This window comes from Hypanus sabinus, chromosome 19 (genome assembly GCF_030144855.1).
Source record: "Hypanus sabinus isolate sHypSab1 chromosome 19, sHypSab1.hap1, whole genome shotgun sequence".
NCBI classification, from domain to species: Eukaryota; Metazoa; Chordata; class Chondrichthyes; order Myliobatiformes; family Dasyatidae; genus Hypanus; species Hypanus sabinus.
Window position 1 is genome coordinate 19,489,448 of NC_082724.1, and position 26,292 is coordinate 19,515,739.

At 40.2% G+C, this 26,292-nt stretch overlaps 1 protein-coding gene across 2 annotated transcripts in view; it reads right to left on the minus strand.

Moving 5' to 3' along the window:
• Positions 1-20,739: 20,739 nt before the first annotated feature.
• LOC132377774 (constitutive coactivator of PPAR-gamma-like protein 1) overlaps positions 20,740-26,292 on the minus strand; it is a 138,221-nt gene continuing 132,668 nt past the window's right edge. For both annotated transcript variants that reach the window (XM_059944120.1, XM_059944119.1), the window contains one exon: positions 20,740-22,656. In XM_059944120.1, the coding sequence (XP_059800103.1) occupies positions 22,309-22,656 (348 nt within the window). In that variant the 3' untranslated portion in view covers positions 20,740-22,308. The remainder of the gene's footprint in view (positions 22,657-26,292) is intronic.

Below are 26,292 nucleotides of genomic sequence, written 5' to 3' on the forward strand. Positions count from 1 at the left end.
GAATAAAGGAGGAGGCTATTTTATAAACAAGGAGAAAATTTAAAAAATCGAAAGTGCAAAGGGACTTGGGAGTCCTTGTGCTGGATTCCGTGAAGGTTACCTTGCAGATTGAGTCTGTGGTAAGGAAGGCAAAAGCAATGTTAGCATTCATGTCAAGAGGACAAGAATGTAATGCTGAGGCTTTTTACGAGATTGGTCAGACTGCACTTGAGGCTACCCAGGCAGAGTATGAAGTGTTGCTCCTTAAACTGAGTTTGGTCTCAGTAATGCAGTAGAGGAGGCCATGAACAGACGTGCCAGTATGTGAAGAGCAAGTCAAATTGAAAGGATGCTGAGATTTACTTATTTGTGATTAACTGATTATTTGCAGTTTCTTCTAGATCTGCTGACCATATGCAGAACATCTCAGTTCATTATCTGGAAGCTTCCATCACATATCAATTCCTTTCACTGGAACACAAGAATTTGAACCACAAGTAGACTATTCAGCCAGAGTGCCAGATTTATGATCTTGGTTTTTTGTTTCCATGTCATTTCCTTTAATATCTCTTGATTCCTTCAATATTCAAAGGTCTCAAAAACACTAATTGACACACTCCAAGAGGCTATAACTAATACATTGTAGCCTCTTGGAAATAAATATCTGGCTGAAATATAAAATGTCCACTGATTCCCCCTTCGTCAACAGAATGTTACTTTTAAAAGAACATAAGAACACAGGAGAAAGTATAGCACTCAGCCTCAGGGGCCTAGCCCATCAGCTTATATGCTCATGCATGATCTGTTCTCAGCCTCAAGACCTCAAAACTTCAGTTCCCTGATCTTTAAAGAAAGTATCTCTACCTTCTTCAAAAAGCTCCATGAGATACCCATGCTAACATAATTCTCCTAATGTGAGATCATAAATGCTTCCTCTAAAGAAATTCAATACATTGTCAAACATAATCTGTCTTCCATTAAGCCACATTTAAACTTTGATTACTTTGATTAATCCAAATGCCTTGCCATAATGTCTCATTCGCTTATGACAGATGTTAAGCCAATTTGCTTGTAGTTTCCTCCTTTCTGTCTCCTTCCCACTTTAAACAAATGAGTTACATTTACTATTGAATAGGTTTTCCCCAGATCTAGGCAGTTTCAATAAATTGAAACCAACATATGGACTATCTCACTATGTACATCTTTCAAGATGTTGGACGAAATCCATCAGGACCAGAGAATTGTTAACCCACAACTCCAATTATGACTAGAATCTCTTGCCTAGTGATTGATTTTTCCTGTATTCCTCTTTCCCTTCCAATTCCTGAGTTAGAATTGTTATTTGTTTCCATCATGGTTACGGACCAATGTAAAATATATGTTCAGTCTGTCTACCATCCTTATGTTTTTCACTATTAACTTCCTAGATTTGCTTTTTTTTGGATCAATTACCTCCTTTTTATAATCTGTTTCTTCTTCAATTATCTACCTAAATGCTAATTTATATACTTCTGGCTAACATGACCTCACACGCTATTCTTTTACATCCTTATTAAACTCCTACATGTGCACAGCACAAATGTAGAACTATTTATAAATTTTCAGTGTAGCCAATTTTTTTTCTATGAGCCAAGTCTAACAAGTAACACACTCAAAAGGCTGGAGGAAATCAGCAGGTTAGATAGCATCCATGGAAATGAACAAATAGTTGGCATTTTGGGCCGAGACCCTTCTTCAGGACTAGAAAGGAAGGGGGAGGTAACAGGCAGGTGAGAAGGAGGTAAGAGGCCAGAGAGGGGAATAGAAGAAGAGGGGAGAAGGAGGGAATATTTTAATTGCTGGAAGGAGAAATCAATCTGCATGTCATCAGGTTGGAGGCCAGACAGACGAAATATAAGGTGTTACTCCTCCACCCTGAGGGTGACCTCATCGTGCCCCAAGAGAAGGCCGTATCCCAACATGTCAGAACGGGAATGGGAATTGGAATTAAAACATTGGGCCACTGGGAAATTCTGCTTTTGGCAGATGGAATGAAGGGGCTCGACAAAGTGGTCCCCCAATTTATGATCAGCCTCACCATTGTAGAGCAGTCCACATCAGGAGCACCAGACACAATAGACGACACCAGTAGATTTGCAGGTGAGGTGTTGCCTCATCTGGAAGGACCGTTTGGGGCACTGAATGGAGGTGAGGAAGGAGGTGAATGGGCAGAGGTAGCACTTTGGCCTCTTGCAGGGGTAAATACCTGGAGGGAGATTAGTTGGGAGGGACGGATGGACAAGGGAATAATGGAAAAAGTGATCCCTGCAGAAAGCAGAGTGTGGAGAGTTGGGGGGGAAGGTAAGGATGTGTTTAGTGGTAGGATCCCTTTGGAGATGGTGGAAGCTACGGAGAACGATGTGTTGGATGCGGAGACTCATGGGGTGGTAGGTAAGGACCAGAGGACTATCGCTCACAAGACAGAGTGCACTCAGATGTCTGGGAAATGGAGGAGATATGGGTGACAGCAGCATCAATGGTGGAGGACAACATCTCTGATGATCTGGAAAGGAAAGCATCCTGGGATCAGGTGCAGTGGAGACAATGGAACTGAGAAAAGAGGATACTACAGGAGACAAGATGGGAAGAGGTATATTCAAGGGAGCCTTGGGTCGACAGAGTGAGAAGATGCATGGTCTAAATACACATGGGAACTAACAAGTGTAAGTGGAGCCATTAAAAAATTATTTGTAAGATAATTATATCTTCTATAAACAATAGTGTAATTATGCAATCAGACGTATGTAGCCAGTGAAGTATCCATTGTTTTGTGAGTGTTGGTGATTGAACAAGGTAAAAAGTAGAATTCTGTGTAGCTTTAAACATATCAATTGATAAGATATAAACCTAGAAATCACTAAATGCAACGTTTTTAGATTAAACCAGTTCCTTTGATCAACCTACTTTTATTAAATTTGTATGCAAAGAGTGAGAAAATTCCTTTGTAAGCTTCACATAACATAATGATCTGGTTTCCTTGATTCGCACTGACGTTGTTCATTTCTGAGAAGCATTGCCTATTAGGAGACAGCAACTTCTTGATTTTGTCAAAATGTAGCATAGCAAGTGTCACCACAAGATACAGGAGCAGATTTAGGCCACTTGGCTCGTCGCGTCTGCTCTGCAGTGACCTTTGCAGCCGACACAGAAACATACAAGAAACACTCAAAGCAGACAACATTTCGGGCTGAGACCCTTAATCAGCACTGGAAAGGTCTTGGACCAAATCGTCGACTGCTTATCCCTCTGCGTAGATGCTGCCTGGCCTGCTGAGTTCCTCCAGCATTATGACTGTGTTCCAATAAATTTTACTATAGAGTTTGTCAAAGTTTTAGCTGATATGCTAAATCTACAGAGACTTCTTAGAAGGTACAGGTACTGCTGGACTAAGTGACCTCCTTTTATGTCATAACAACTGTAATAGGTTGGTCGGAAGGGCAGTACAATATGTGCCTGTGGTTTGTGGCAGACCTGACACCTGATTACATCATCGTGCAGCGCACCCTCGCTGGAGAAGCACCTGACAAATGAAAACCACCAGGCGGTTGCTTTGCCACATTAATATGTATGTATGCGAGAGAAAATACTCCTTCTCTGACAAGAAATTCATGGAAAACCATAGCCACAGACTTAAACAACTCTTGGTTCTATTGTTGGAAACTTCTTAGCCTTCAAACCTTAACAACGGAATCTAAAGCTTCAAAGCATAACGTCAGCTCCTTTTTCTCAGTGCAGTAACTATGAGCAGTGGGCGGAGGGGAATAGAATCCGAGATCATCCCTCACTACAGCAGGTCCTTCAGTCTAGCTAGTTCATACCCACCAAGTTTACTGCTGACTCTTATCTACCTGCACCCAGACCATGGTCTTTCATACCCATTTCAACCATATACCTATACCAAACTTCTCTGAAATGTTACAACTGAACCCAAATCTAGCAGCTTTTTCCACAATTGGACAATCCTCTGAGTGAAGAAGGACCCCCTCAGATAACCCCTAAAGGTTTCACCTTTCACCCTAAACCTATGACCTCTAACCCAAACTGAGGGGGAAAAGGCCTACATCCTATCTATACCCTTCATAATTTTGTATACCTCTATAAGATCTCTCCAAGGAATAAAGTCCTAACCTATTCAACCATTCCCAGTAACTCCAATCCTCAAGTCCCAGCAAGATCCATTTACAAACTCTTCTGCACACTTTCAAGCTCATTTTTGAGAACAGGTGACCAGAACTCTGGCCTCACCGATGTCTAATACAACTTCAAAATAACATCCCAAACCCTGTATTCAATCCCTAATTGAAGTGCCAAAAGCTCTCTTTTTGACCCTATTGACCTTTAATGCCATGCTCAAAGAGTTATGAATTTGTATTCCCAGGCCCTGTTGTTCTACCACACGCCTCAGCCCTCCACCATTTACTCTGTAAGTCTGATTCTGGTTTGTCCTCCCAAAATGCAACTGTCTACATGAACAGTTTGATGCCTGAGTGTAGAAAAATATCTACCTCCCCCCACCCAAACACTGCTGGTGGCATGCTCCACATCTCAGAGCTGACCTACATAACGCCTGCTGTCTGCACGTTTCAGTTTTCTCATACTTCAATCAGCACCTATTCCTTTCAGCTTTCCACCTGCTTCCAGGGTCTTGCCGAACTCCCTGAAGCTTCCATCCGAATGGAGGCAAGTTGCAAACTATTACCTGATTACCTGAATGAACAGAAATTCCAAATGTGGGAAGCTCAGGCTGATCGGAGTGTTTGTGTGTGTAAAAAGTTATCATAAAAAGTTAGCAGGCAAGCAGTTACAAATTCAGATGGTATCTCGATGTTTATTACAGGGAGGTTGGAGTTTAGAAATAGTGATGCATATGGTGTTGGTGAGGCCACATCTGGAGCACAGTTTTGATCCCCTTATTTAGCAAGGGATAGGGCAGTTCGACTGAGATTCACTAGTTCAATTCTTGGGAAGAGATAGTTGCTCTCTCATATTCTTCAGAGTGTCAAATACGCAGACACAGCTGCCAAGACTTGCAGTCAGCGGTGAATCTCTGGAACTCTCTACTTTGGAGGCTTGTGAGTGATAAATAATTGTAGATAAACTTTTGAAAGGTCATGGATTTGAAGGCTATGGGGGTCTGACACAGAGAAGGAACTGAGGCCTAGGGCAGCTCAGCTGTACTTACATTGAAAGATGTATAGGTTTAAGAGCTGCGCTGAAAGGCCTAGTCCTCCTTCTATTTTACTGTGTTTTTCTGCTTGTAGCTTACAAATATTTTTGTGCCATTCTAAGCCCATCAGTGGACCCTTTATTTTCTTTCCGATGCATTTCTTTTGTATTCTTCTTGAGAAGGATATGCCCCCTGTCTCTCGATTCCCCTACCAGAGGAAACATCCTCAGCGTATCCAGCCTGTCATGTTCCCTCAGAATGCAAATATCTGCAGTAGTTATTCCAAGTTGGTAACACTTTCCTATAAATAAACTTACAGGAATAACATGAAAGTTATCCTTGCTTTACTGTGTAATATAATCTATCAAGAGCTCCAAATGATACAGGTTGAACCAAAACCTCTGCTAATATTCCTTGGTACAGGCCCTCAGTTCTAGTGAAAGAACAAACAGCGACAACACATTCACACCAACAAATGCAGACTTCGTCTGAGAATATCAATGCTGCAAACAGTGAACAAGGAGGAATTAGCAGTAAGGGATCGAGATTATGGTGTGGGTTAAAGAACAGGCATCAGACCAGAGTTAAGCGTTTAATCTGCAGTTCACCGTGGTCTGCAGTGGTGAAACAGAGCCGAGCACCTGCATCAGCGTAGGAGGTCACAATGCTTTCGGTTATTTCAGTCTCTGTTTTTCATGTATTTGTCTAAACTGAGTGTTTAACAGAGCAATAAATCACGGAAGAAATCACTGCCAATAACAATCCTATGGCACTTGCCTCAAATGACACTGTGGATGGTGTTACTGAACAGTGAAAAGATATATAAACATTATAAATAGAAGCAGATGTAGACCCTCTGGCCAACTTTCAGTAAGACCTCAATGCTGTTTTGTTGTAGTAACCACATAACACTTGATTCCCTTAAAATCTGTAAATATCAGTTCCAGTCTTGAATGTACTCAGTAACCAAGCCTCATTTTGCTGCAAATTCCCCTCCTGTGGGTGAAACAATTCTTCTTTTCTTGGTATTGAAAGGCCAATTGCTTACGTTGAGGCAGATGATCCCCAGCTGTAGTTACTGTCGCCAAGGGAACTATCATTCCTGCACGTACCATATCAAGAGTTCTCCATGTTTCCATAGGATCATCTCTCAATTTTCTAAACTCAATGGAGAATAGGCTCAGTTGGTTTAAATCTCTCCTCATGGCACAATACCCAGAGACCTCATCTCAGGAACCAATCTGGCAGACCTTCACGGCACTGCTTCTATCAGAAATATACTATGGGTCAACAAGGCCTGTACACCACACTGTGTTCTCTTTGGGGCCCTTTGTGGTAGCAGTAAGATATCTTTACTTTTATACTCATGGTCTCCTGTGTATAGAGGCCAATATACCATTTGCCCTCCTATTTGCCATTGTAACTGCATGTCAGCTTTCAGTGATTTGTATACGTGGACACGAAGTCTTCCTCAACATCAGCACCTTTCAGCTCTTACAGTTAAAAAATGTTCTCTTTCTTTTTTTTTACTAAATGGATGACCTCATGTCTTCCACAAGTTAATCCATCTGTCACATTCTCACTTACCTTATTATTTCTCATTAAAGTCACCCATATCCCTCCGTGCAATCCACTTTAGTACGTTCGGCTACCTTAGTGATAAGACACTCATCCTAGCTATTGATTGTATACCTATCCTAGATATCGATTGTGAAAAGCTCGTCTACAGCTTGATCCCCGCAGCAACCCACCAATCACAGTCTCCCAACCTGTTTAAGTCCTATTTTGCCTGATTTAGACCCAGTTAGTCCTGTTTCATTTTCAGTCCATTAACTGATGCTTATTCCATGCCATCACATTCTCCCCAGGTGTGTGTGCTCTGATTTTGATTTCACTTGTGTGGAACCTTACCGAAGGTCTTCTGGAAGTCTAAATATTGTGCATACATTACATCGCCCTCTGTCTGGTGATTTGCAACCTCAACAAATATTGTCAAAGATGACATCTCTTTAATAAATCCAAATGGATTTTGTCCAATGCAGTCTTTATTTTCTATGTGCCTTTAGATCACTTCCTTTGTGATGATTCTCACCAGTCAATTGTACTTCCCTTTCCATTGTTTAAGAATATTGAAGCCCTTACTGCTGCTGTTTTACCGCTGGCTGTACCAGCAAATACGTTTAGCACCTTCCTTATCTGTAAAGTTTATTACTAAGAAAAAAAATGCAGTGCAAACTTCTAGTTAGACATGAGATAAAATATTCTTCCCTTGAATTTAATTTTCATCCAGAAACAATTAATTCAGATTTTGGCTGAGATAAGTTAATAAGCCAGCAGATATTTTTGAAAATTAGCATGCAAAGAAATCACATTATCATCACTGTTTAAAATTTGACAGATTTGCCAAATGATCATGGCGGTTTGATAAAGGTTTAAAAATAGGACTGTTGCCATGCAGTCTGCTGTGTTCCCCCGATAAACCAGCAGGTGGCACACCCACTGAATTTACACTGAGTTCAACTTTCTCCTACTCCCACTGGAGGAGCAAGTTTAGAATGTCACTTTTCTAATGCTACATTTACTTAGTCAGTTGACATATATTTCTCAGAGTTGACAGGCTTATAACAAAAGCTGTTGTCTTTCAACTAATTGTCTCATCTTAAAAAAGATCAAAAACACTCCATCTTTCATATGAAAACATAATTAAGAGTTTTCACAAAACAGAAATTTTAAAATTCTTGCTAAGTCTGAGTTAAAGATACTGAGCCATTGCATACTGGAGATTAATTACCTTCATAGTATTTATAAAGGTATTGGCCAAACATAAAAATCTGGAACATGAGAAAATCTACTGATGCTGGAAATCCAAAGCAATACACACGAAATGCTGGAGGAACTCAGCAGGCCAGGCAGCATCTCAAAGAAAAGTCAACGTTTCAGACCAAGACCCAAAATGGACTTCGAATTACTGAGAATTTTAAAACTAAATTAATCATTTTTATTTCAAAAAAGAATGAAATTTAAATTCCTCAACCATTGGACAACTCCAGAGAAAATGAAGGAAATAAGGAGTTCCCCTCAGTCCTAAGATAATGAATCCCACTTCCACAGCTGTCATGTAATGAATAAGTAGCTGGCTGGTGGAGCAATGGCATCAGCACCAGACTCCCGAGCAAAGGCTCCCAAGTTTGAACCCAGTCGGCCCCCTGGGCACACTTTCCATTCGTGCCGAGTTGAGCACTGAGCTAGCCACTCGGCCTCGTAAAAAAACAAGGATTGAGTCAGGAACATTCATACCGTGGCCTGGTTAATAAAAAAGGAGACCAATCCTGACACCATGCACCAGACAAGAATGGCTGACTGTCTGGTGTGACAAGCTATGAAATGAAATGAATAAGTCAAATCCCAATGCATAATATCCTTTGTGGATCACACAGATTGTATTTTAGACTTGTATCCCAATTGCTGTTCCTCATCTCTCAAGCTCCCCCAATCTCTCAGTCTAAATATCCTTCTGAGAAAACTCTCTTCCTTCCTTAGTCTGACCTAGATGTCTCTGAATGCCTTTCTGAAATGGTTTTAAAAATCATTCCATTCCATAGGCACTTGGGATAATGCAGGGGGGCTGGTCATCTAATTTTGCATGGTTATTGTCATTTCTTTAGGTCAGCATCCCCTTAATTTTCTCCTTACAAGAAAACTAGTGTTTGGATGGCCTGTCAAACCAGGCAAAAGAATCATAACTTCCAAATATCTTTGCAATGTGTTTCATAGTTTTATTCCTTTGCCCTACAACTACCCAGAACTTCCATTCCAAGGGCTATATCTCCATTCCCATCACTCCTTAGCGCTTTTTACAGTCAGGGAAGAAGATTCCAATACCTCGGAGTACCAGCCTCCAGTTGAATGGGGTCTCCTATGAAATGACATTTGAATACTCTAGATATTATTCAAAAGCAATACACACCAAAGCTTTCAAAGTCCTTTTCTCTACATATTAGGTTACAGACAGATGGTCTGAGTGTTAGTTGGTGAATATCAGGGATGGTTGAGTAGGGCCATCAGAGTTGTTAGAATTGGATTTTATGGACCAGGAGGGTGAATACCACATGATATCATGGCATGAGATGGGATATAGGAACAGGGTCAGTGCATGGGGATTCAGGTTGTCTTCCAGAAGACTGATGGTTGTTGCGGGAATCTGGCAATAGACTGATGTTTGGTGATGCGGTGTTTAGAGTAATTCCTTAATTTCTGGTATAGATGGAGAGCAATCATGTGGTCAGGTTTGAGTCATGGAGGTCCATGAGTCAGAACAAAGCAAACAGAGGAAATGAAGTGTGAGAGAGACCAAGAAAGAACTTCTACAAATGATTTGAAAATTATACAAAGAGGATATATCTTAGGTGGAATCCCATCACCTGACTCCATAGCCTGGAACTGAAGGACTGACTGACAAGGTCTTTTATCAGTGTAGTATTTTATCTTAGTAAATTGCAGTAGGCACAGTCCACACATGCTTCAATGAAAATTCCAGCACTGAAGCATGTCCAGGAAGATGTAGCATTCTGCACCAATCTAAGTCTTTCAAAAAATAATGCATTGGAAGCACTGAGGACCCAGAAAGAAATCCATGGAATTTCCTGTGGTTTTCCATTGCAATAAGAATTGGACCCTTACATTGAACCTACATCACAAAATGCACAAAAAACAAGGCGCTGTATGATCCATTCTCTAGTCAATTGCCTATAAAGTTTCAAGATCATTTAATGTTTGTTCCAGTACACAAGAGTAAATGAGAATGAAATAATTGTTACTCTGAAATTATTTATTGTGTTATTTGTCATGTTAGATTCTATTTCAGTTGTGAATGAGTTGTTAGAAAATCGACATGTCCTATTCATCAAGGATGAATTAAATGATATTTTCCCACCAACATTCAAACACTTAACTAAAATGTACTTACCCAACAAGAATGATTCACCGTTCCCTTCCACCTCCGATAGAAACCTACCTTACAATTCCATTTTTCCAAAGTTCTGCTTCTCACAAATTATCCAATCTTCACATAAATCCACTAATCTGAAGACAGAAGCGATAGATTTCAAAACATGTCTATATATCCATATTGTCCAAGTTTGACAATTCTGACATTCGAATCTTGTTAGAAGAATGTGTGGAAGCTACTAATTTTATCCCAGTTGAGCCCTTTTTAAACTAGTGTCAAAGTCTTATCAGTCTATGGTATCAATTGTATTAAGTTCACTGTACTATTACATTCAGTATAGCTGAAAAGTAAATTACATAAATTTAATAATGATTAAGGAAAGAACAGTGCCTAATACCTGACACTTTAGTGCAATGTAATGTCGATGAAAATTGAGATTTTAAAAACATGTGCCTTAACAAATAAAATTGTTAATGATTTTGCATAATTAACCAATTTACATGAAATCAGCAAATCAGGTTAATCAAGAAGGTGCAAGAGTTTCCCAAGTTAGACGCTGGATTCTGTATAATACAGCAACATATGGTTCACAACTCTGGCAATCTGTCAAATTATAGAACTTAGCTTCTCTCCTCCACAAATATTTACAATTTTTTAAAAAATTGACAGGATTGTATCATAAGAAATCAGTGAGAAATACACAGTACAAAGGAATAGGTCAGAGAGTGCCATGGATATGCTCCACCTCTACATAGTATGGAACTTAAATGAGGAAAGGTTTCTTAGAATGAGCAGATACCATATATAACCATATACTATCACCAATATTGCACCGAATAAGCATATAACCATATCGTAACTGAATTAAGAGCCTAATCATTTAGAACTGAGGTGCTTAGACATTTCTTCTCAGAGGGTAGGGATTATGAAGTTCTGTGCCCAAGGGTGGTCATGGCCAGATCACAAGATATACTTGAGGTGAAGATGGTTAAATATTCAAAAGACTGAAGAATTGAAGATTATGGGACTGAAGAGGAGCTGAGGCCAGTATAGATTAAGCATGAGTGGTGAGGCAGGGCTCAGGAGCTAAGTGACTTTCTCCTGCTCCTATGTATTTGTACACTTGTGAAGCTTTTTTTTTCCAAATCCATTCATAGAATATAGATAGCATCATTGGAAAGGTTATTATTTATTACCCAGCTTCTTGGCCGTTTCAGAAACCAAATGAGAGCCAAGTCACTATCGATCAGAGGAAAGGAAGGGGGATCTCCTTTCCTAAAGAGCACTCGGAAGTATTGATGGTTTTTCATTGGAATCAGGTAACTCAGTCACCATTGTGATGCATACTTCTTATTGGATTTATTTAATTAGTTTAACTTTCATAGCATAACTATAAGACTTAGCCTGAGGATCAATAGTTCTCCTTGCTTTCATTCCTCTGTGAAGCTGAGATGAACCAGAGACATCTTAAAATCAGTAACACACAAAAAAAATTAAATTATGCCCACAGCACTTGGTGGAGAAAAAAGGCTTCACAAAATGGATACTGATGGAGGTGAAAGTGTTTATTGGTTTATGGATCTGGAAAGATGCATTACCAGCAGAAATATTCGTTCACTACTTTTGTATACCGCTGGGAGCTGGTGTATAATTAAAGCTGAGCAGATGGATGCTCCAGGATCTAGCTGTGCAAGGAAGATGTCAGGTATTCTCTTGGATTGCAGAGTTTATCTGCAAATCACTGCATTGCTTGAGACTAATTTTGCTTTAAATTCATTCAGGCTGTTCAAGATTTAAAATAAATACACGAATAATCATGAGACCATAAGACAAAAGGAACATAATTTGGCCATTCGGCCCATCCAGTCTGCTCTGCCATTCAAACACAGCTAATATAGTTCCCCTCTCAACCACATTCTCTTGCCTTTACTCCATAACCTTTGTCACCCTTACTAATCAAATCCTATTAACCTCTGCTTTAATTATACCGAATGACTTGGCTTCCACAGCTATCTGTGGCAATGAATTCTACAGATTTCCCACACCTCTGTCTCAAGAAGTTCCTCCTCATCTCTGTTCTAAAGGGACGTCCTTTTATTCTGGGGCTGTGCCTTCTGGTCATAGGCCCCACTATTGAAAACATCCTCTCCATGTCCACTCTATCCAGGCCTTTCAATATTTAGTAGGTTTCCCACTCTCCATTCTTCTAAACTCCAGTGAGTGCAGGCACAGAGCCATGAAATTCTCCTCAGATGTTAACCCTTTCAATCCTGGTATTATTCTCCTAAGCCTCCTCTGGATGCTCTCCAATGCCAGCATATTTTTTCTTAGATAATTGGCTCAAAACTGCTCATAAGACCCAAGTGCAGTCTAATCAATGCCTTATAAAGCTTCTTAGCATTGCATATTTGATTCTACTGTATTTTCTAGTCCTCTCAAAATAAATACTAACATTACATTTTCCTTCCTTACTATCGAATCAACCTGCAAGTTAACCTTTCAGGGCATCTTGCATGAGGACACCCAAGGCCCTTTGCACCTCCTATTCAGAAAATACCTTTAATTCCTTCTACCAAAGCGCATGACCATATACTTCCTTATACTGTGTTCCATCTACCAATTCTTTGCTCCTTCTCCTAATCTGTCCAAGTGCTTCTGTGGACTCCCTGCTTCCTCAACTCTACCTAACCCTCCACATCTCTTGGTATCATCTGCAAACTTGGCCACAAAGCCATCAATTCTGTCAGCTCTGCATTCAACACAACCATATTGTCAGGTCTATCAACAAGCTCCAAATCCTGGGCCTCCATACCTTCCCTCTGCGATTAGATCCTTGACTTCCTCACCAGGAGACCCCAGTCTGTGCGAATAGGAAATAACATTACCTCCTCGCTGACAATCAACACTGGCGCATCTCAAGAATGTGTGCTTAGCCCACTGTTCTACTCTCTCTACACCCATGACTGTGTGGCTAGGCACAGTTAAAACACCATCTATAATTTTCCCGTTGACACAATTATTTTTGGCAGAATTTCAGGTGGTGATGAGGAAGCATACAGGTCTGAGATAGATCAGCTCTTTGAAAGGTGTCGCAGCAACAAGCTTGTGCTCATTGTCAGTAAGATCAAGGAATTGACTGTGGACTATAGGAAGGGGAAGTCAAGGGAACACAATCAGTCCACATCAAGGGATCAGAAATGGAAAGGGTGAGCGGTTTCAAGTTCCTGGGTGTCAACCTCTCTGAGGGTCTATCGTGGGCCCAACACGATGATGATTTTCAAAGAAGGCATGACAGCAGCTATATTTCATTAGGAGTTTGAGGAGAATTGGTATGTCACCAAAGACACTTGCAGATTTCTACTGATGTACCATGGAGAGCAATCTAACTGGTTGCATCACTGTCTGATACGGGGGCGGGGGGGGGGGGGCACTGCACAGGATTGGAACAAGTTACCAAAAGATGTAAACTCAGACAGCCCCAATATGGGCACTAGCCTCCCTAGCATCAAGGATACCTTCAAAAGACAATACCTCGACAAGGTATTGTCCATTATTAAGGACCCACATCACCCATTACGAGCCCTCTTCATTTGCTACTAATAAGGAGGTACAGGAGCCTGAAGCTACACATATAACGCTTCAGGAACAGCTTCTTCCCCTCCACCATCAGATTTCTGAACCAAAAATGAACCCAAAACCAAAAATTGTAATTTATAGTTTTTCTTACTATGTATTTCAATGTACTGCTACCACAAAACAACAAATTTCACAAAATATGCCAGTGAAATTCTGAATCGAATCCATATCTTTAACATATACCATGAGAAATAGTGGGTTTAACACCAAGCCCTGCAGAACAACACTAGTCACTGGCAGCCAACTAGAACAGGCCCTTTTAATCCCCATTCCTTGTCTCCTTCCAGTCAGCCAGTCCTCCACCTGTAACTTTCATGTGGTAGACTTATTCAGGGTGAAATAGAATGATTTTTATTCCTGGCATAGAGAAAATCTCAATTTCACCAATGCTCCATTGAAGTTAGTCTACCCTGCTGTAGACCTTTAGGAATATTAACTTAAACCTGTTTAATCTTGTCCTTAATAATAGTGTTTTTCTTAAAACCCAAGACTGTATTTTGAATTATGGTAAATACAAGAGGCTACAAAAGTGAACTGATTCATTTTCAGCATTGTATTTATAGATTGCAAAAAAGGAAGGATCAAAGGGCCTGAAAATGAGTTTAACATTTTACTGTACAGCAGCTGAGACTGTGATGCAGTCAATTCCAGCTGTCAGATGTATTGTAGGAATCTGGAGCTGGAATTGATATGTGATGAAGCCCATTATAGGCTCTGTTATTGGACAGTTCTGAACATCATTGGCCTGAGAGCAATGTTAGGGTAGGAGGAGCTGGGGGGGGGGCTAGGTGGAGGGGGCTTGGCGAGTTGTTCAGAAAGGATTATTGCTAGGAGATCTGAGTACCATTGGCAGAGGTGGGGTAGCAGCTAGCTGTCATGCAAACAGACCAATCCCTGTTTCGGGCATGATGAAGGAACTTCAAGATGCCATAAGTCATGACAGAGTTTTGTACATCCACATCAGTCTTTATTCAGTCCATAACAATAGCCATAACTTCTGTACACTGAGAACAACACATCCCAATTTTAAGCTCCCCCCAAGTATACATGATTTCTTGTGTTTTTATTGTTGCAAGATAGTTTGACAACTTGTATACTGTTCATACAGATCAAAACATTACACAGAGCATTGGGTAGAACAAGGCAAAACAATAACAGAATGTGGAATAAACTGTAACAGCCACAGAGAGAGTGTGGTGCAGGTAAACAAGGCTTTACTGAAGCAGCAAGACGTATTGGCAGAGTCAGTGGAGGATAGGCTGGTTTCCATGATGTGCTGATCTATGTCCAGCTCTCTACAGTTTCTTGAGTGGCAGGGACAGCAGTTGCCATACCAAGCCCTTGTGCATCCAGAGAGGATGCTTTCTATAGTACATCAATAAAAATTGGTGGGGGTTGGTGTTTGAGATGAAACATTAATTTGCTCTTTCCACAGATGCACTCTGACCTGCTGAGTGTTTCCAGCCCTTGCAGTTTTATTGAAGGATTGGGATGGATGCCAAATGTAGTTTTTGTTGGGTGGGGGGGGGGGGGAGGCAGAGACAAAAGGCACCAGAAGGGGCATTGACATTAGGATGTATAGCTGGCTACAATGATAGACAGGGAAGAATGTAAAATGGAGTCATCTTAGAGGATTGGGAGAGGTAGTGAAGGATGGATTTGGAGAGTTGGAAGATTATAAAGATAGTGAGTCATGGAAGTATACAGTATGAGGATAAGTATTTTTGAGTATTTGCATTTTGTAAGATAGTATAGGTCTTCAAGAAATTGCTGCCTGTTTAGATACTGGCAGAACTGTATTAGGTCAACTGAAGTTTATGGAAGGTGAATAGGAACATATTGTAGAGATATTGGTGGGAATAATGAAAGTTCTAGTGGTAGATATGGGGTTATAAAGTTGAAAGCTCAAACTGAGATGAAATAAAGTGTAGAGGTTGCAGATAGGATGAGACAATAGTCAAGATGATGGAGTCTGTGACGAGGCAAGGTAGCTTAGGGAACAAAGGTTCTGTAAGAAAAAGAGGATATCATTATTTTTGGGGTCATTCCTAGAGACACTTTGTGTGCATTTGGAAAAGACAGTTACGGAGTGGGCTAGAGGAAGAGAGAAATTGTGCACTAGATGCCAATATTATAAAGCTATCATAAAACACATTTCCCTTCATACCAAGTGTCTCATGAAAATGGTTTTCCAAGTTATTCAGAATTCATAACATTTACATTAATACTGATGGGGAGAGACACATAAGCAAAATTGAGGAGGCAAAAACTATTCTATTGTTATAACAGAACAACACAGTTAATCCACAATGAAGGCCTGCAGTTTGGTATTCTTGTAAGTCAAAGATATGCTAATAAAACGTGGGCTACATTTTAAAACCTGAATGTAGCTGGAATGAGCATTATTCACAAGTCTACTGTTAGACAGCATTTCATTAGCCATCATCACTTTAATATATTGGAAATTATTCTGAGAACATTCACTCTCCCAATGTTTTTCAGTGACATGCAAAGGATGAAATTGTTACTGAAGCTCCTAATGTAATATTAGCAGGTGGAGTCCTACCGCACAATGTAGCAAATATATGTCTATGCAGGAGCTTACAATTTATGTTTTACAGCTTGCATCTAATCTCCATGATACAAAAATAAAATTCTTGGCAAGACTAGGTATTGCTTATAACTGTAATTGTCGAATATCCACAGTATCGAGAGATGAAAACAGCGAATTCCGGTTAATAGGGGCAGCCGCTCACTTGGGACAACTCTTAAAGAACAAAAAATAAATCAAGAAAAAAAGCCAGCTGGTGTTTCCCTGGTTTATATGGGACACTATGCCGCTTAATTGGGACAGGATACCGTTGCCAAACCGTTCCTAATTAATTTCAGTCGCGTTTGACACTACACACTTTGGAAAGTGCAGTCGTTCTCTAGTCCCAGCGTAGAGGCAGAGACTGAAGACTGCAGCACCGAGTGAGGCGCAGGAGAGCTGACAGTACCGCTTTGAGTCGGTGGACTGTACGATATTCATCTTAGAGCCTGAATGAAAACGCCACAGTTGTCAGCGACTTCAAGGCCTTTGCGGATGTGTGCATGCCGCCCCAGAACAGACCGGACATACCAAAATCAAAAGCCGTAGGTGAACCAGGAGATTCGTGCTCTTCTGAGGGCTCGAACTACGGGATTTAAGAACCGTTGATCCAGAAATCACAAGAAGTCCATGTACCACATACGGAAAGCTACTTAAGAGGGAAAGAACTATTCCGACTGAGGTTGGAAACAGAATCGGATGCACTTCAACTCTGACAGGGTTTACAGGCCATTACTTCCTACAAAGCGAAACCTAACACAATGAATGTTACACTTCCAGACGAGCTCGACGCCCTTGTGTTCGCTTTGAAGCGACACTTGTGCGAATCCGTACAGTATCTGGTATCAGTATCAGTCTCTTTCGGAGGCCGACGTCAGAACGTCTTTCAAGAAGGTGAAACCCTCGCAAGGTGTCAAGCGCTGAAAACCTGTGCCAACCAACTGGCAGGAGTGTTCAAGGGCATCCTCAATCTCTCACTGCCGCAGTCGGAGGTTCCCACCTGCTTGAAAAGGGCCACAATCATACCAGTGCCCAAGAAGGGTGAGCTGCCATCACCCAATGGCACTCACATCCACTGTGATGAAGTGCTTTGAGAACGGTCACGGTTAGAACCACCTCCTACCTAAGCAAGGACCTGGGCCCGTGACTAGTTGCCTATCGGCACAACGGAAGCAATCTCACCGGCTCTCCAATCGGCCTTGGATCATCTGAATAGCAGCAATACCCACGTCAGGCTGCTTGTTTACTTGCTACAGCTCAGTGTTCAACTTAATCATATCCTCAGTTCTAATGAGGCCGCTTTAGCTCGCTCTGCAACCCAATCTTCAGTGAGAGACCACAGGCTGCGCGGATCGGAAACATCTCCTCGCTGACAATACTTTTGCACCTCAAGGATGCATGCTTAGCCCACTGCTCTACTCCGTCTACACCCACAATCGTGTGGCCAGGCACAGCTCAACCGCCATCTATAAACTTGCCCACAACACAATATTGTTGGCAGAATTTCAGATAGTGATGAAGAGGCGTAGCGGAGTGAAATAGATCAGCTGGTTGAAAGGTGTCGCAGTAACAACCTTGCACTACACGTCAGTAAGACCAAGGGTAAGCCGTGGAATAGTCACTAATCCTCATCGAGGGATCAGAAGTAGAAAGGGTGAGCAGTTTCAGGTTCCTGGGTGTCAACATCACTGAGGAGTGACGCCAATATATTGAACAATTACAAAGAAGGGACGACAGCGGCTGGCGGCATTTCATCAGGAGTTTGAGAACTGGTATGCCACCAAAGACACTTGCAAATGTCCACCGATGTACGCGGAGAGCATTCTGATTGCATCACCACTGGTACGGAGGGGGCAACGAACAGGATCGGGAAAAGCTTTGGAAACGTTGCCATCTGCATCACTGGCCTGAATCTCGCCAGCATCCGAAGCACTTTCGAAAGGCGATGCCTCAAAAAGGCAGCGAGCGCTCATCATTAAGGAATCCCACACCCACGATATGTCCTCTTAATGCTACCAAGTACAGAATTTATTGTCCATTCAATAAACTCGTGTATACCTCAGCATTTTTCTATTTGAATTGCTTATTTAATTTTTAAATATATACTTTTTATTATGTATTGCAATGTACTGCTGCCGCAAAACATTGCATTTCATGATACATGCCAGTGATATTAGAGTGAAGAGTTTTTAAATAGGATTACTTGCGTGTGTTTATATTCAACACGCAGTGATTTTTGACACTGATAGTTCATGAGAAATAAGCAAGACAATTCAGAACTGCGGTTTCAAGCATTCAGGTTCGGAGGTGCCATAAATGGCCGGGAGTGAAATTGCAACGATTCCACTTCAACAAGTTAGAAACTACAAAGAGTTTGAAGGTACTGACAGTCATCTTGAATGTTACAATGAAAATGAATATTTGGAGTATGCAATAGTTGAAAACATTAAAGATAGTCCATTGGCTACACTAGGTTCCTTTGCCGTTTTTCTCATTTACAGTCAATTGAAAGAACACAGCAGAGTACACTGGACTAATTCCTCCATCGATTAGTATTAGAAACTAGAATATGCAGCTTGTAATACTACAGTAGTTTTTGTGATGTTCTAATTTATTCTCCATTTCATTTAAATACACAATTTGTTACTCATTTAAATTATAGTTAAAAAGTTATAAAAAAAAAGACTATTTCCACGAAACTTCAGCCACTTAATTGGGCCAAAATGTACTGGTCCTGATTAATCGAGATCCACTCTATCTGGAATTAAGTGCCAGAAGAGGAGGATGCAATTACAATTAGAATGCTGGACAGGTACTCAAATAGAAAAACCACAGAAGGGATCTAATATGGCCAAATGGGATTAGCATAAACAGGCATCACAATCAGCATGGATGAGGTGGGTCAAGATGACTGTGAAGGAAGATCTCTGCGAATTAAGTTCTATTGTATTTTAAATATCAATTCTAAGTAGTTATTTGGATGTCAGACTAGAAAGGGCAGCACGCTCTTTGGACCGAAATGTTTTCATCACTGCTTAAAATGCCTAAGCCATTTCTATTGTATTTATTTTTGAACATATTGTCCTGTGCCTTGAAGGCACTATCCTGAATGAGTGAGGGTAATCTAGTCTATCAATATGAACAGTGTGTAAAATTAAACTTTGTGGCAGATTCTGAAGCAGCAAGAGAGGTAATGCATTGAGCAGCACAGTCATGTAGTGGTTGGCACAATGCTTTACAGGTGACCCAGGTTAACCTCCTGCCACTGTACATTCTCCTCGTGACATGTGGGTTTCCTTCTACGGTCCAAAGACGTACTGGTTGGTAAGTTAATTGGTCATTGTGAATTGTCCTGTCATTCAGCTCGGATTAAATCGGGGGATTGCTGGGCACTGGTTCCAAGGGTCAGAAGAGCCTATTCCACGTTGTATCTCAATAAATTAAAAAAAATATGCATTGCCTCATGTTTGACTTTATTTTCTTTTACTTTTTTATTGGAATCCTGCCGAAGGCTCTCAGCCTGAAACATAGACTGTTTATTTCCTTACATAGATGCTGCCTAATTTCACAATAGATGGTCTCAAACTTGGCTGCTCCAGGAAGGTTGCACATGGGGTGAGCTACACAATCCTGTAAAATTCCAGGGCTACAGAAACAACAACAGAAGCTCCAAGGTACCATGCCTGGGAGAGGAAACATCTTTGAAGATGGGCTACCCCTGGTGACAACTTGAAGGACGAGCCCAGGACATAGGGCTTTGCCAAGCAGCTGGCGGTGGCCTATGCTCCAGTAGAGGTGATAAGTAATTGATGCTGCCTGACCTGCTGAGTTCCTCCAGCATTGAGCAGTCCAAGATATAGTGAGGTGGAGATTGAAGGCAGAATAACTTAAGAGAAGTTGTAGCAACCATGGATAATTTCCCAGTACACAATATCAACCGTCAGGATGCCTTGCCCACCTTGTTGCTACAAAATTACAGGCAATTGCCAGTCAATAGGTTACAAAGTGAAATGATTCTAAAACAACAGGTTACACCAGAAATGGAAGTTTGTTCTAATTTCTGGTCACACTTCAGCAAGCCTGAGTCCTAGAAAGGGTGCAGAAGTGGTTGATAGAACAGTTCCACATAGACCTGTGTTCTGAAAATTATTTCAGATTATGACAATAACTTACCTTATTAAACTTTAGACAAGCAAGGTCATCTCAAAGAAAAACTGAAATGCACATAACTAACATAACATAATCAGTTACTGCTGTTCCTAACAGGCTGGTTGAGAACTTAAAAATGTAAATTTCTATAATATCAACAACGTACAAAAGTTCAACTTTTTCCTCAAATTTCTAGCAAACTTGAGGTCAGTCAGTGGAAAAAAGACAATGTTGTATACTAAAAGAATAAAGATTTTTATTAAGCATTGTAAGTTGCATTCAATAGCCTTCCAGTATTACACCACACCATAATCCATCAACAACCGAGCAAACCCAACAGTAGTTCATTCTTGCACAATCCTTATGTAGGTAGAACTCCTTTCAACTTACAGAAAAGGTACTATGTAGCTGTTGCGGGCAGGGGAATCTGGGGGTGGGGCGTTACATTTTATTTCCGTTCACTAATGTGTGATGAAGAGCATCAGGAAAATTATATGAAATAATAAAGAATTCTGATTCAAAGTACATCTGTTTTGAAACACTAATGAAACAGCAAAACGATACAAGTATACCTGCTTATACTAAACTCTTGACGGGAAATTTTTAAAACGAGCAATTTGCTGAATTGTCTGCTATGTAGGGGGGTAATTTTTTTGACAATTGAAGCTTTTCAAGAATTTTGTAGAAAGATCACTTTGCTAATACAAATGCATAAAACAGCAACAGAGAACAATATGAATACAGTAGCGATGAGTACACCAGGGTTAACATTAATCATTCAGAGTGGCTAGATAATTTCTGTAGTTTTAGAATAAATGCAACAGAGGTCAATAACCACAAAATTTAAGGTTAGAGCAAGATCAGTTAATGACTAAACATATTTTAACATTTTTTTATAGGACTATGACTAACTGTTTTAAAATTTGCAAATGGGCACAGTACTTGTAGGATGGAAGAAAGAGGACGATAACATGCATAATATTAACTACACACTTCAAAATTATGAACCATGCAGAAGTTTAGCCGAAGTAGTACTAATGTCTACATTTGATTCAAAAACCACTGATTTCATTGATTCACGGATGCATGGCAAGAGTCGTCATATTCACAAAATTATCAATTGTATGGTGATGTTTAACTTTTTATAGGTCATCTGCATCTTCAATGAATGGTTTCAGTTGTTTCTTGACATATAATTTGCTTCTTACACATATTTGCTTTTTCTTAAAGATTGCCAAAACTGAAGCTGCAATATTACTTCCTAGTAACTTAACATTGAATTATTTCATTTTAAAAAATCTTTTGCTGACATAACCACACCAAAACTAATGACACTGAAGAAATATTTTTTTTGTGGTTCTGTGCCTTTTTAGGCTGATGAAATTTAAATCTTAAAATAAGCAACTGACACAACACATAAAATCAATTAAGATGGCAAAGTTATGGTGCCAAGTACTGTACTGTATTTTAACCTATTAAAGACTGCCAAATTAAAGCCATATTTGCTTTACCTTCTGTAAAAGAAAATGAAAATCGTCTTAACCAGTTTGAATGTCTTGTAATACCATGTCAAATGTGGGAGTCAAATGCTCTTCGTTCCATTTTGTAGCATTCAACTGCAACTGGCTAGAAAGATTGCTTGTTAAACAGCTGACATCAAAGAGGGATCCGAATTTCCAATGTCCTCAGTTCTCTGAGAAGAAAATAATGTATGCAACTGTAGGCCATCCTTTTCAAATATTCCTATTCTGTAACCTTCCAAACATCCTTCACCCCCTCAACAAAAAACAAAGAAAAACATTACTCTTCCTTTTTCAGGACAGCAGTACCAAGATTTTCATCTCTATTGCAACCGCCATCTGTAGTTAGTGCATTTAAATGAGGAGTTGTATTGCACATTTTAGAGTCATTATTCAAGGCACTTTCAGTTTGATTGGAAGCCCTGACATCTCCTTTGTTTCCATTCAGCTGGGAAATGGGTTTATTTTCATCTGAAACTCCATTTTCAGCAAGTGAGCTATCTGAAGAGTCTGCTACAAGACCTGACGGAGACTTCTCATGTTCCTCTGAACCATGGTCTCCTGAATATACAGGCCCCTTCAATTCTTGAGCAACTTCTTCTGCAGAAGCGGCATAAGCTGGCTGAACCTGTCATACAAAGGAAACAAAAATAAGGACATGTTTAACCAGCATCTGAACTACTTAGTGAGATATTTACTGACAACATATATGGATCTATAAATTATGTTTCAACAATCATATGGATTTTATGATTTCCACAAAATCATGTAATATTTAACCAGCTCATTGTTTGGCACTCAAAATTGAAAGCAATATGCCATAGAAATTTGACCACAATTGTACACAACTTCAGTACGACAACCTTTCCTGTATTTTTCAACAATGAAGACCAACACTCTTTCCTCTGGACATTTTGACAAGTATTTTTATGAATTATGAACGTGGTTTTCTTTATCCATTTTGTCTGTCTCAAATACTTGTTTCCCATTAATAAGAAAATATTTCAAGTTGTCTATGATTCAAAGGAAGGAACTGAAAAAAGCTGCAGAAGATTATTAATCTAGTCAGCTCCATCTTGGGCTACTAGCATACAAAGCACCCAGGACATCTTTACGGAGCAGTGACCATTATTAAGGACCTCCAGCACCCAGGGCATGCCCTTTTCTCACTGTTACCATCAGGCACACACTCAGCGATTCAGGAACAGTTTCTTCCCCTCTGCATTCCGATTCCTAAATGGACATTGAATCTTTGGACACTACCTCACTTTTAAAAAAAAATACAGTATTTCCATTATTGCATTTAAAAAAAAATCTAATCAATATACATAATTGATTTACTGTTTTTTTATTGTTATTTTTTCTCTCTGCTAGATTATGTACTGCATTGAATTGCTGCTGTTAATAAATTTCACATCACATGCCAGTGATAATAAACCTGATTCTGATTGATATTTTCCAAAACTAAACCCTTTGCCATAAATTTACCCACTTCTCTAATAATGTATCTTATAACTTGTAGATCTACTTTGCTTCCACAGTCACAGTCATCTACAAACTGTACCATACTTTATCTAAGTTATATATGGTGAAGCCTGAGCATTGATCATTAGGGAAAAGAGCTTCATCCACATCCTGGCAATTAGTGTATGAATCTCTTGCCCTTAACAATTTACTAATCTGCTTCATCTTTCTATAACTACAGCCAATGTTACAGATAGTTTAAGTGAAATGTGTAAAGATCTCGCAAATAGAATATAATGTGGCAAAATGCAGAACAGCCTATTTTGGAAGGAAATCTATAGTTTAAAAAAGCATACGTTATCAGTTAGAGACTGCACCAGTACTGGATGTTCCACTGCAAGACTTGCAAAAGGCTAATGTGGTGGTACAAATAACCAGCAAAGCTAATTATGTTATTTTATTGTGAGAGGAATCAAATGCAAAATAAGGGAAGTTGTGCTGCAGCTATATAAGACATTAATGAGATGCTACATTTATTTATGGAAGGATGGTAATGTGCTGGAAACAGTTCAGACAAAGTTTATGAGACTTACATCTGGAATGGACATGTTATCACAGGGAGAAAGATTAGATAGATTGGGGATATATCCACTAGAGCTGAGAAAAGCTCTAGTTGAAACTTGGTTTCTTAGGGACTTGGTTGAAACATTTAAGACCCTGAAGTGCCTTGGCAGGATGGATGTTAAGAAAATATTTCTTCACAGAGAGAAATTAGAACTAGGGAACATTTTGTAAAAAAAAATCACTTATTTAAAGACTCGAGTGAGATGAAATTTTCTCTCTCAACGTGTGGTGAGTCTTGAAGCTTTCTTCCTCAAAGGAGAGTAGAGATTTTAAGTCTTTTAAAGCAGAAGTAGTTAGATCTTGATGAGCAAGGACTGAGCAATTAATCATAGGTAGTCTTAGATTCAGTTAGGGATACAATCAGATGAGCCACCATCTTATTAAATAGGAGAGCAGGTTCAAGGGGGCGGCTTCCTCACGTTCCAAATCATTATGTACCATATAATTCTAGATAGAAAACTTATGAGTTGTCATGGCATAACTTCTTGGATCTAAAAGTACTCTGAGAAACTTGTTTATGGTCAAATCCTAAAACAGAGCACCTTTGATATCCCCTTTGCTCCATGACTTGAAAAGAAGGGTAAGATGCATGAGACGATGTAAGGCCCAGCCCACTGAATTCACAGGAACCAAGACCTGAGCCTAACCTGACGCACTGTGTCAGTAGAGGAGGCCATAGACCCAGTGACCAACCATTTTAATTCCACTCCCCATTCCTGTCAATGTCAATTCCTTTCACATGTCAATCCATAGCCTTCTCTACAGCCAAGATGAGGCCACTCTCAGGTTGGAATAGCTATCTGGATAGCCTTCAACCCGCTGGCAGGTGCACTGACTTCTCCAATTTACTCCTCCTCGTTTCTTTTTCCATTTCCCATTCTGGGTTGCTCGTACCCCCTCTCTTCTCCTCACCTGCATATCATCTTCCATTGGTGCTCCCCCCAATTTCCCTTTCTCCCTTGATCCACTCTCATCCAGTAAGATGCTTTCTTATTAGATTCCTCATTACTGTTCTTATTCCTTTACCTTTCTCACATATCCCCTCCCCCATCAACCTACCTTCCCCCTCACCTGGCTTCACCTATCAGCTGCCAGCTTGTATTTTCCCCTCTCCCACTTTTCTCTTGCTTCTTCCTCTCCACAGATGTCACCTGACCTCCAGCGTTTTGTGTGCATTACTCAAGATTTCCAGCATCTGTCTCGTATTTACATCAAACTACTGTTTACTGACTACAGTTCAGCCTTCAGTACTATTACTCCAAACAAACTTATTAACAAAATCTGGACCCTGTGAGTTAATTCTTCCCTCTGCAAATGAATCCTGACTTCCTGACCAACAGATCGCAATTAGTAAGGATAGGGAGCAACATCCCCACCATGATTATTCGAAACACCGAGGCTCCACAAGGTTACACCCTCAGCCCCCTACTCTACTCTCTGTACACTCATGACCATGTGCCCAGATTCTGCTCTAACCCCATCTAAAAGTTTGTAGATGATATGGATGTAGTGGGGGGCATCTCAAGTACTGGCAAATTGGAGTAGAAGAAGCTGATAGAGAGTTTAGTGACATGGTGTCATGATGTATCAAGTGAATAAAAGAGCTGGTCATTGACTTCAGAAAGGGGGAAGGTGGACATGCTCCTGTCTACATCAATGGTTTTGAGGTTCAGAGGGTTGCGAGGTTTACTTTCCTAGGTGAGAACATTATCAATAACCTGCTCTGGTCCAAAAAAGCTTTCAAGTGCCTCTGCTTGCTCAGGAGGCTAAAAGAAATTCAGAATGTTGACTCTTATCAATTTTAATTGATGTTCCAGAGAAAGCATTTAATCTGGATGCATTGGTATGGCAACTGTCCTGCATTGGTCTGCAAAAAATCTGCAAAGTTGAGGACACAACTCAGCACATCACAGGAACTAGCCTCCCCTCTATGGACTCTTGTCTAAACTCTTTGCTGCCTCAGTAAAGCAGCCAGCATAATCATTATAACCACCTTGGACATTCTCTCTTATCCCTTCTCCCACAGGGCAGAAGTTCAAAAGACTGAAAGCATGTACCACCAGACTCTAGGCCAGTTTCTACCTCAGTTATCAAACTCCTGAATGATAAGATGGACTCCTAGCTTCACAATCTACCTTGTTATGAACTTGCACTTTTATAGATTGCCTGCACTAAA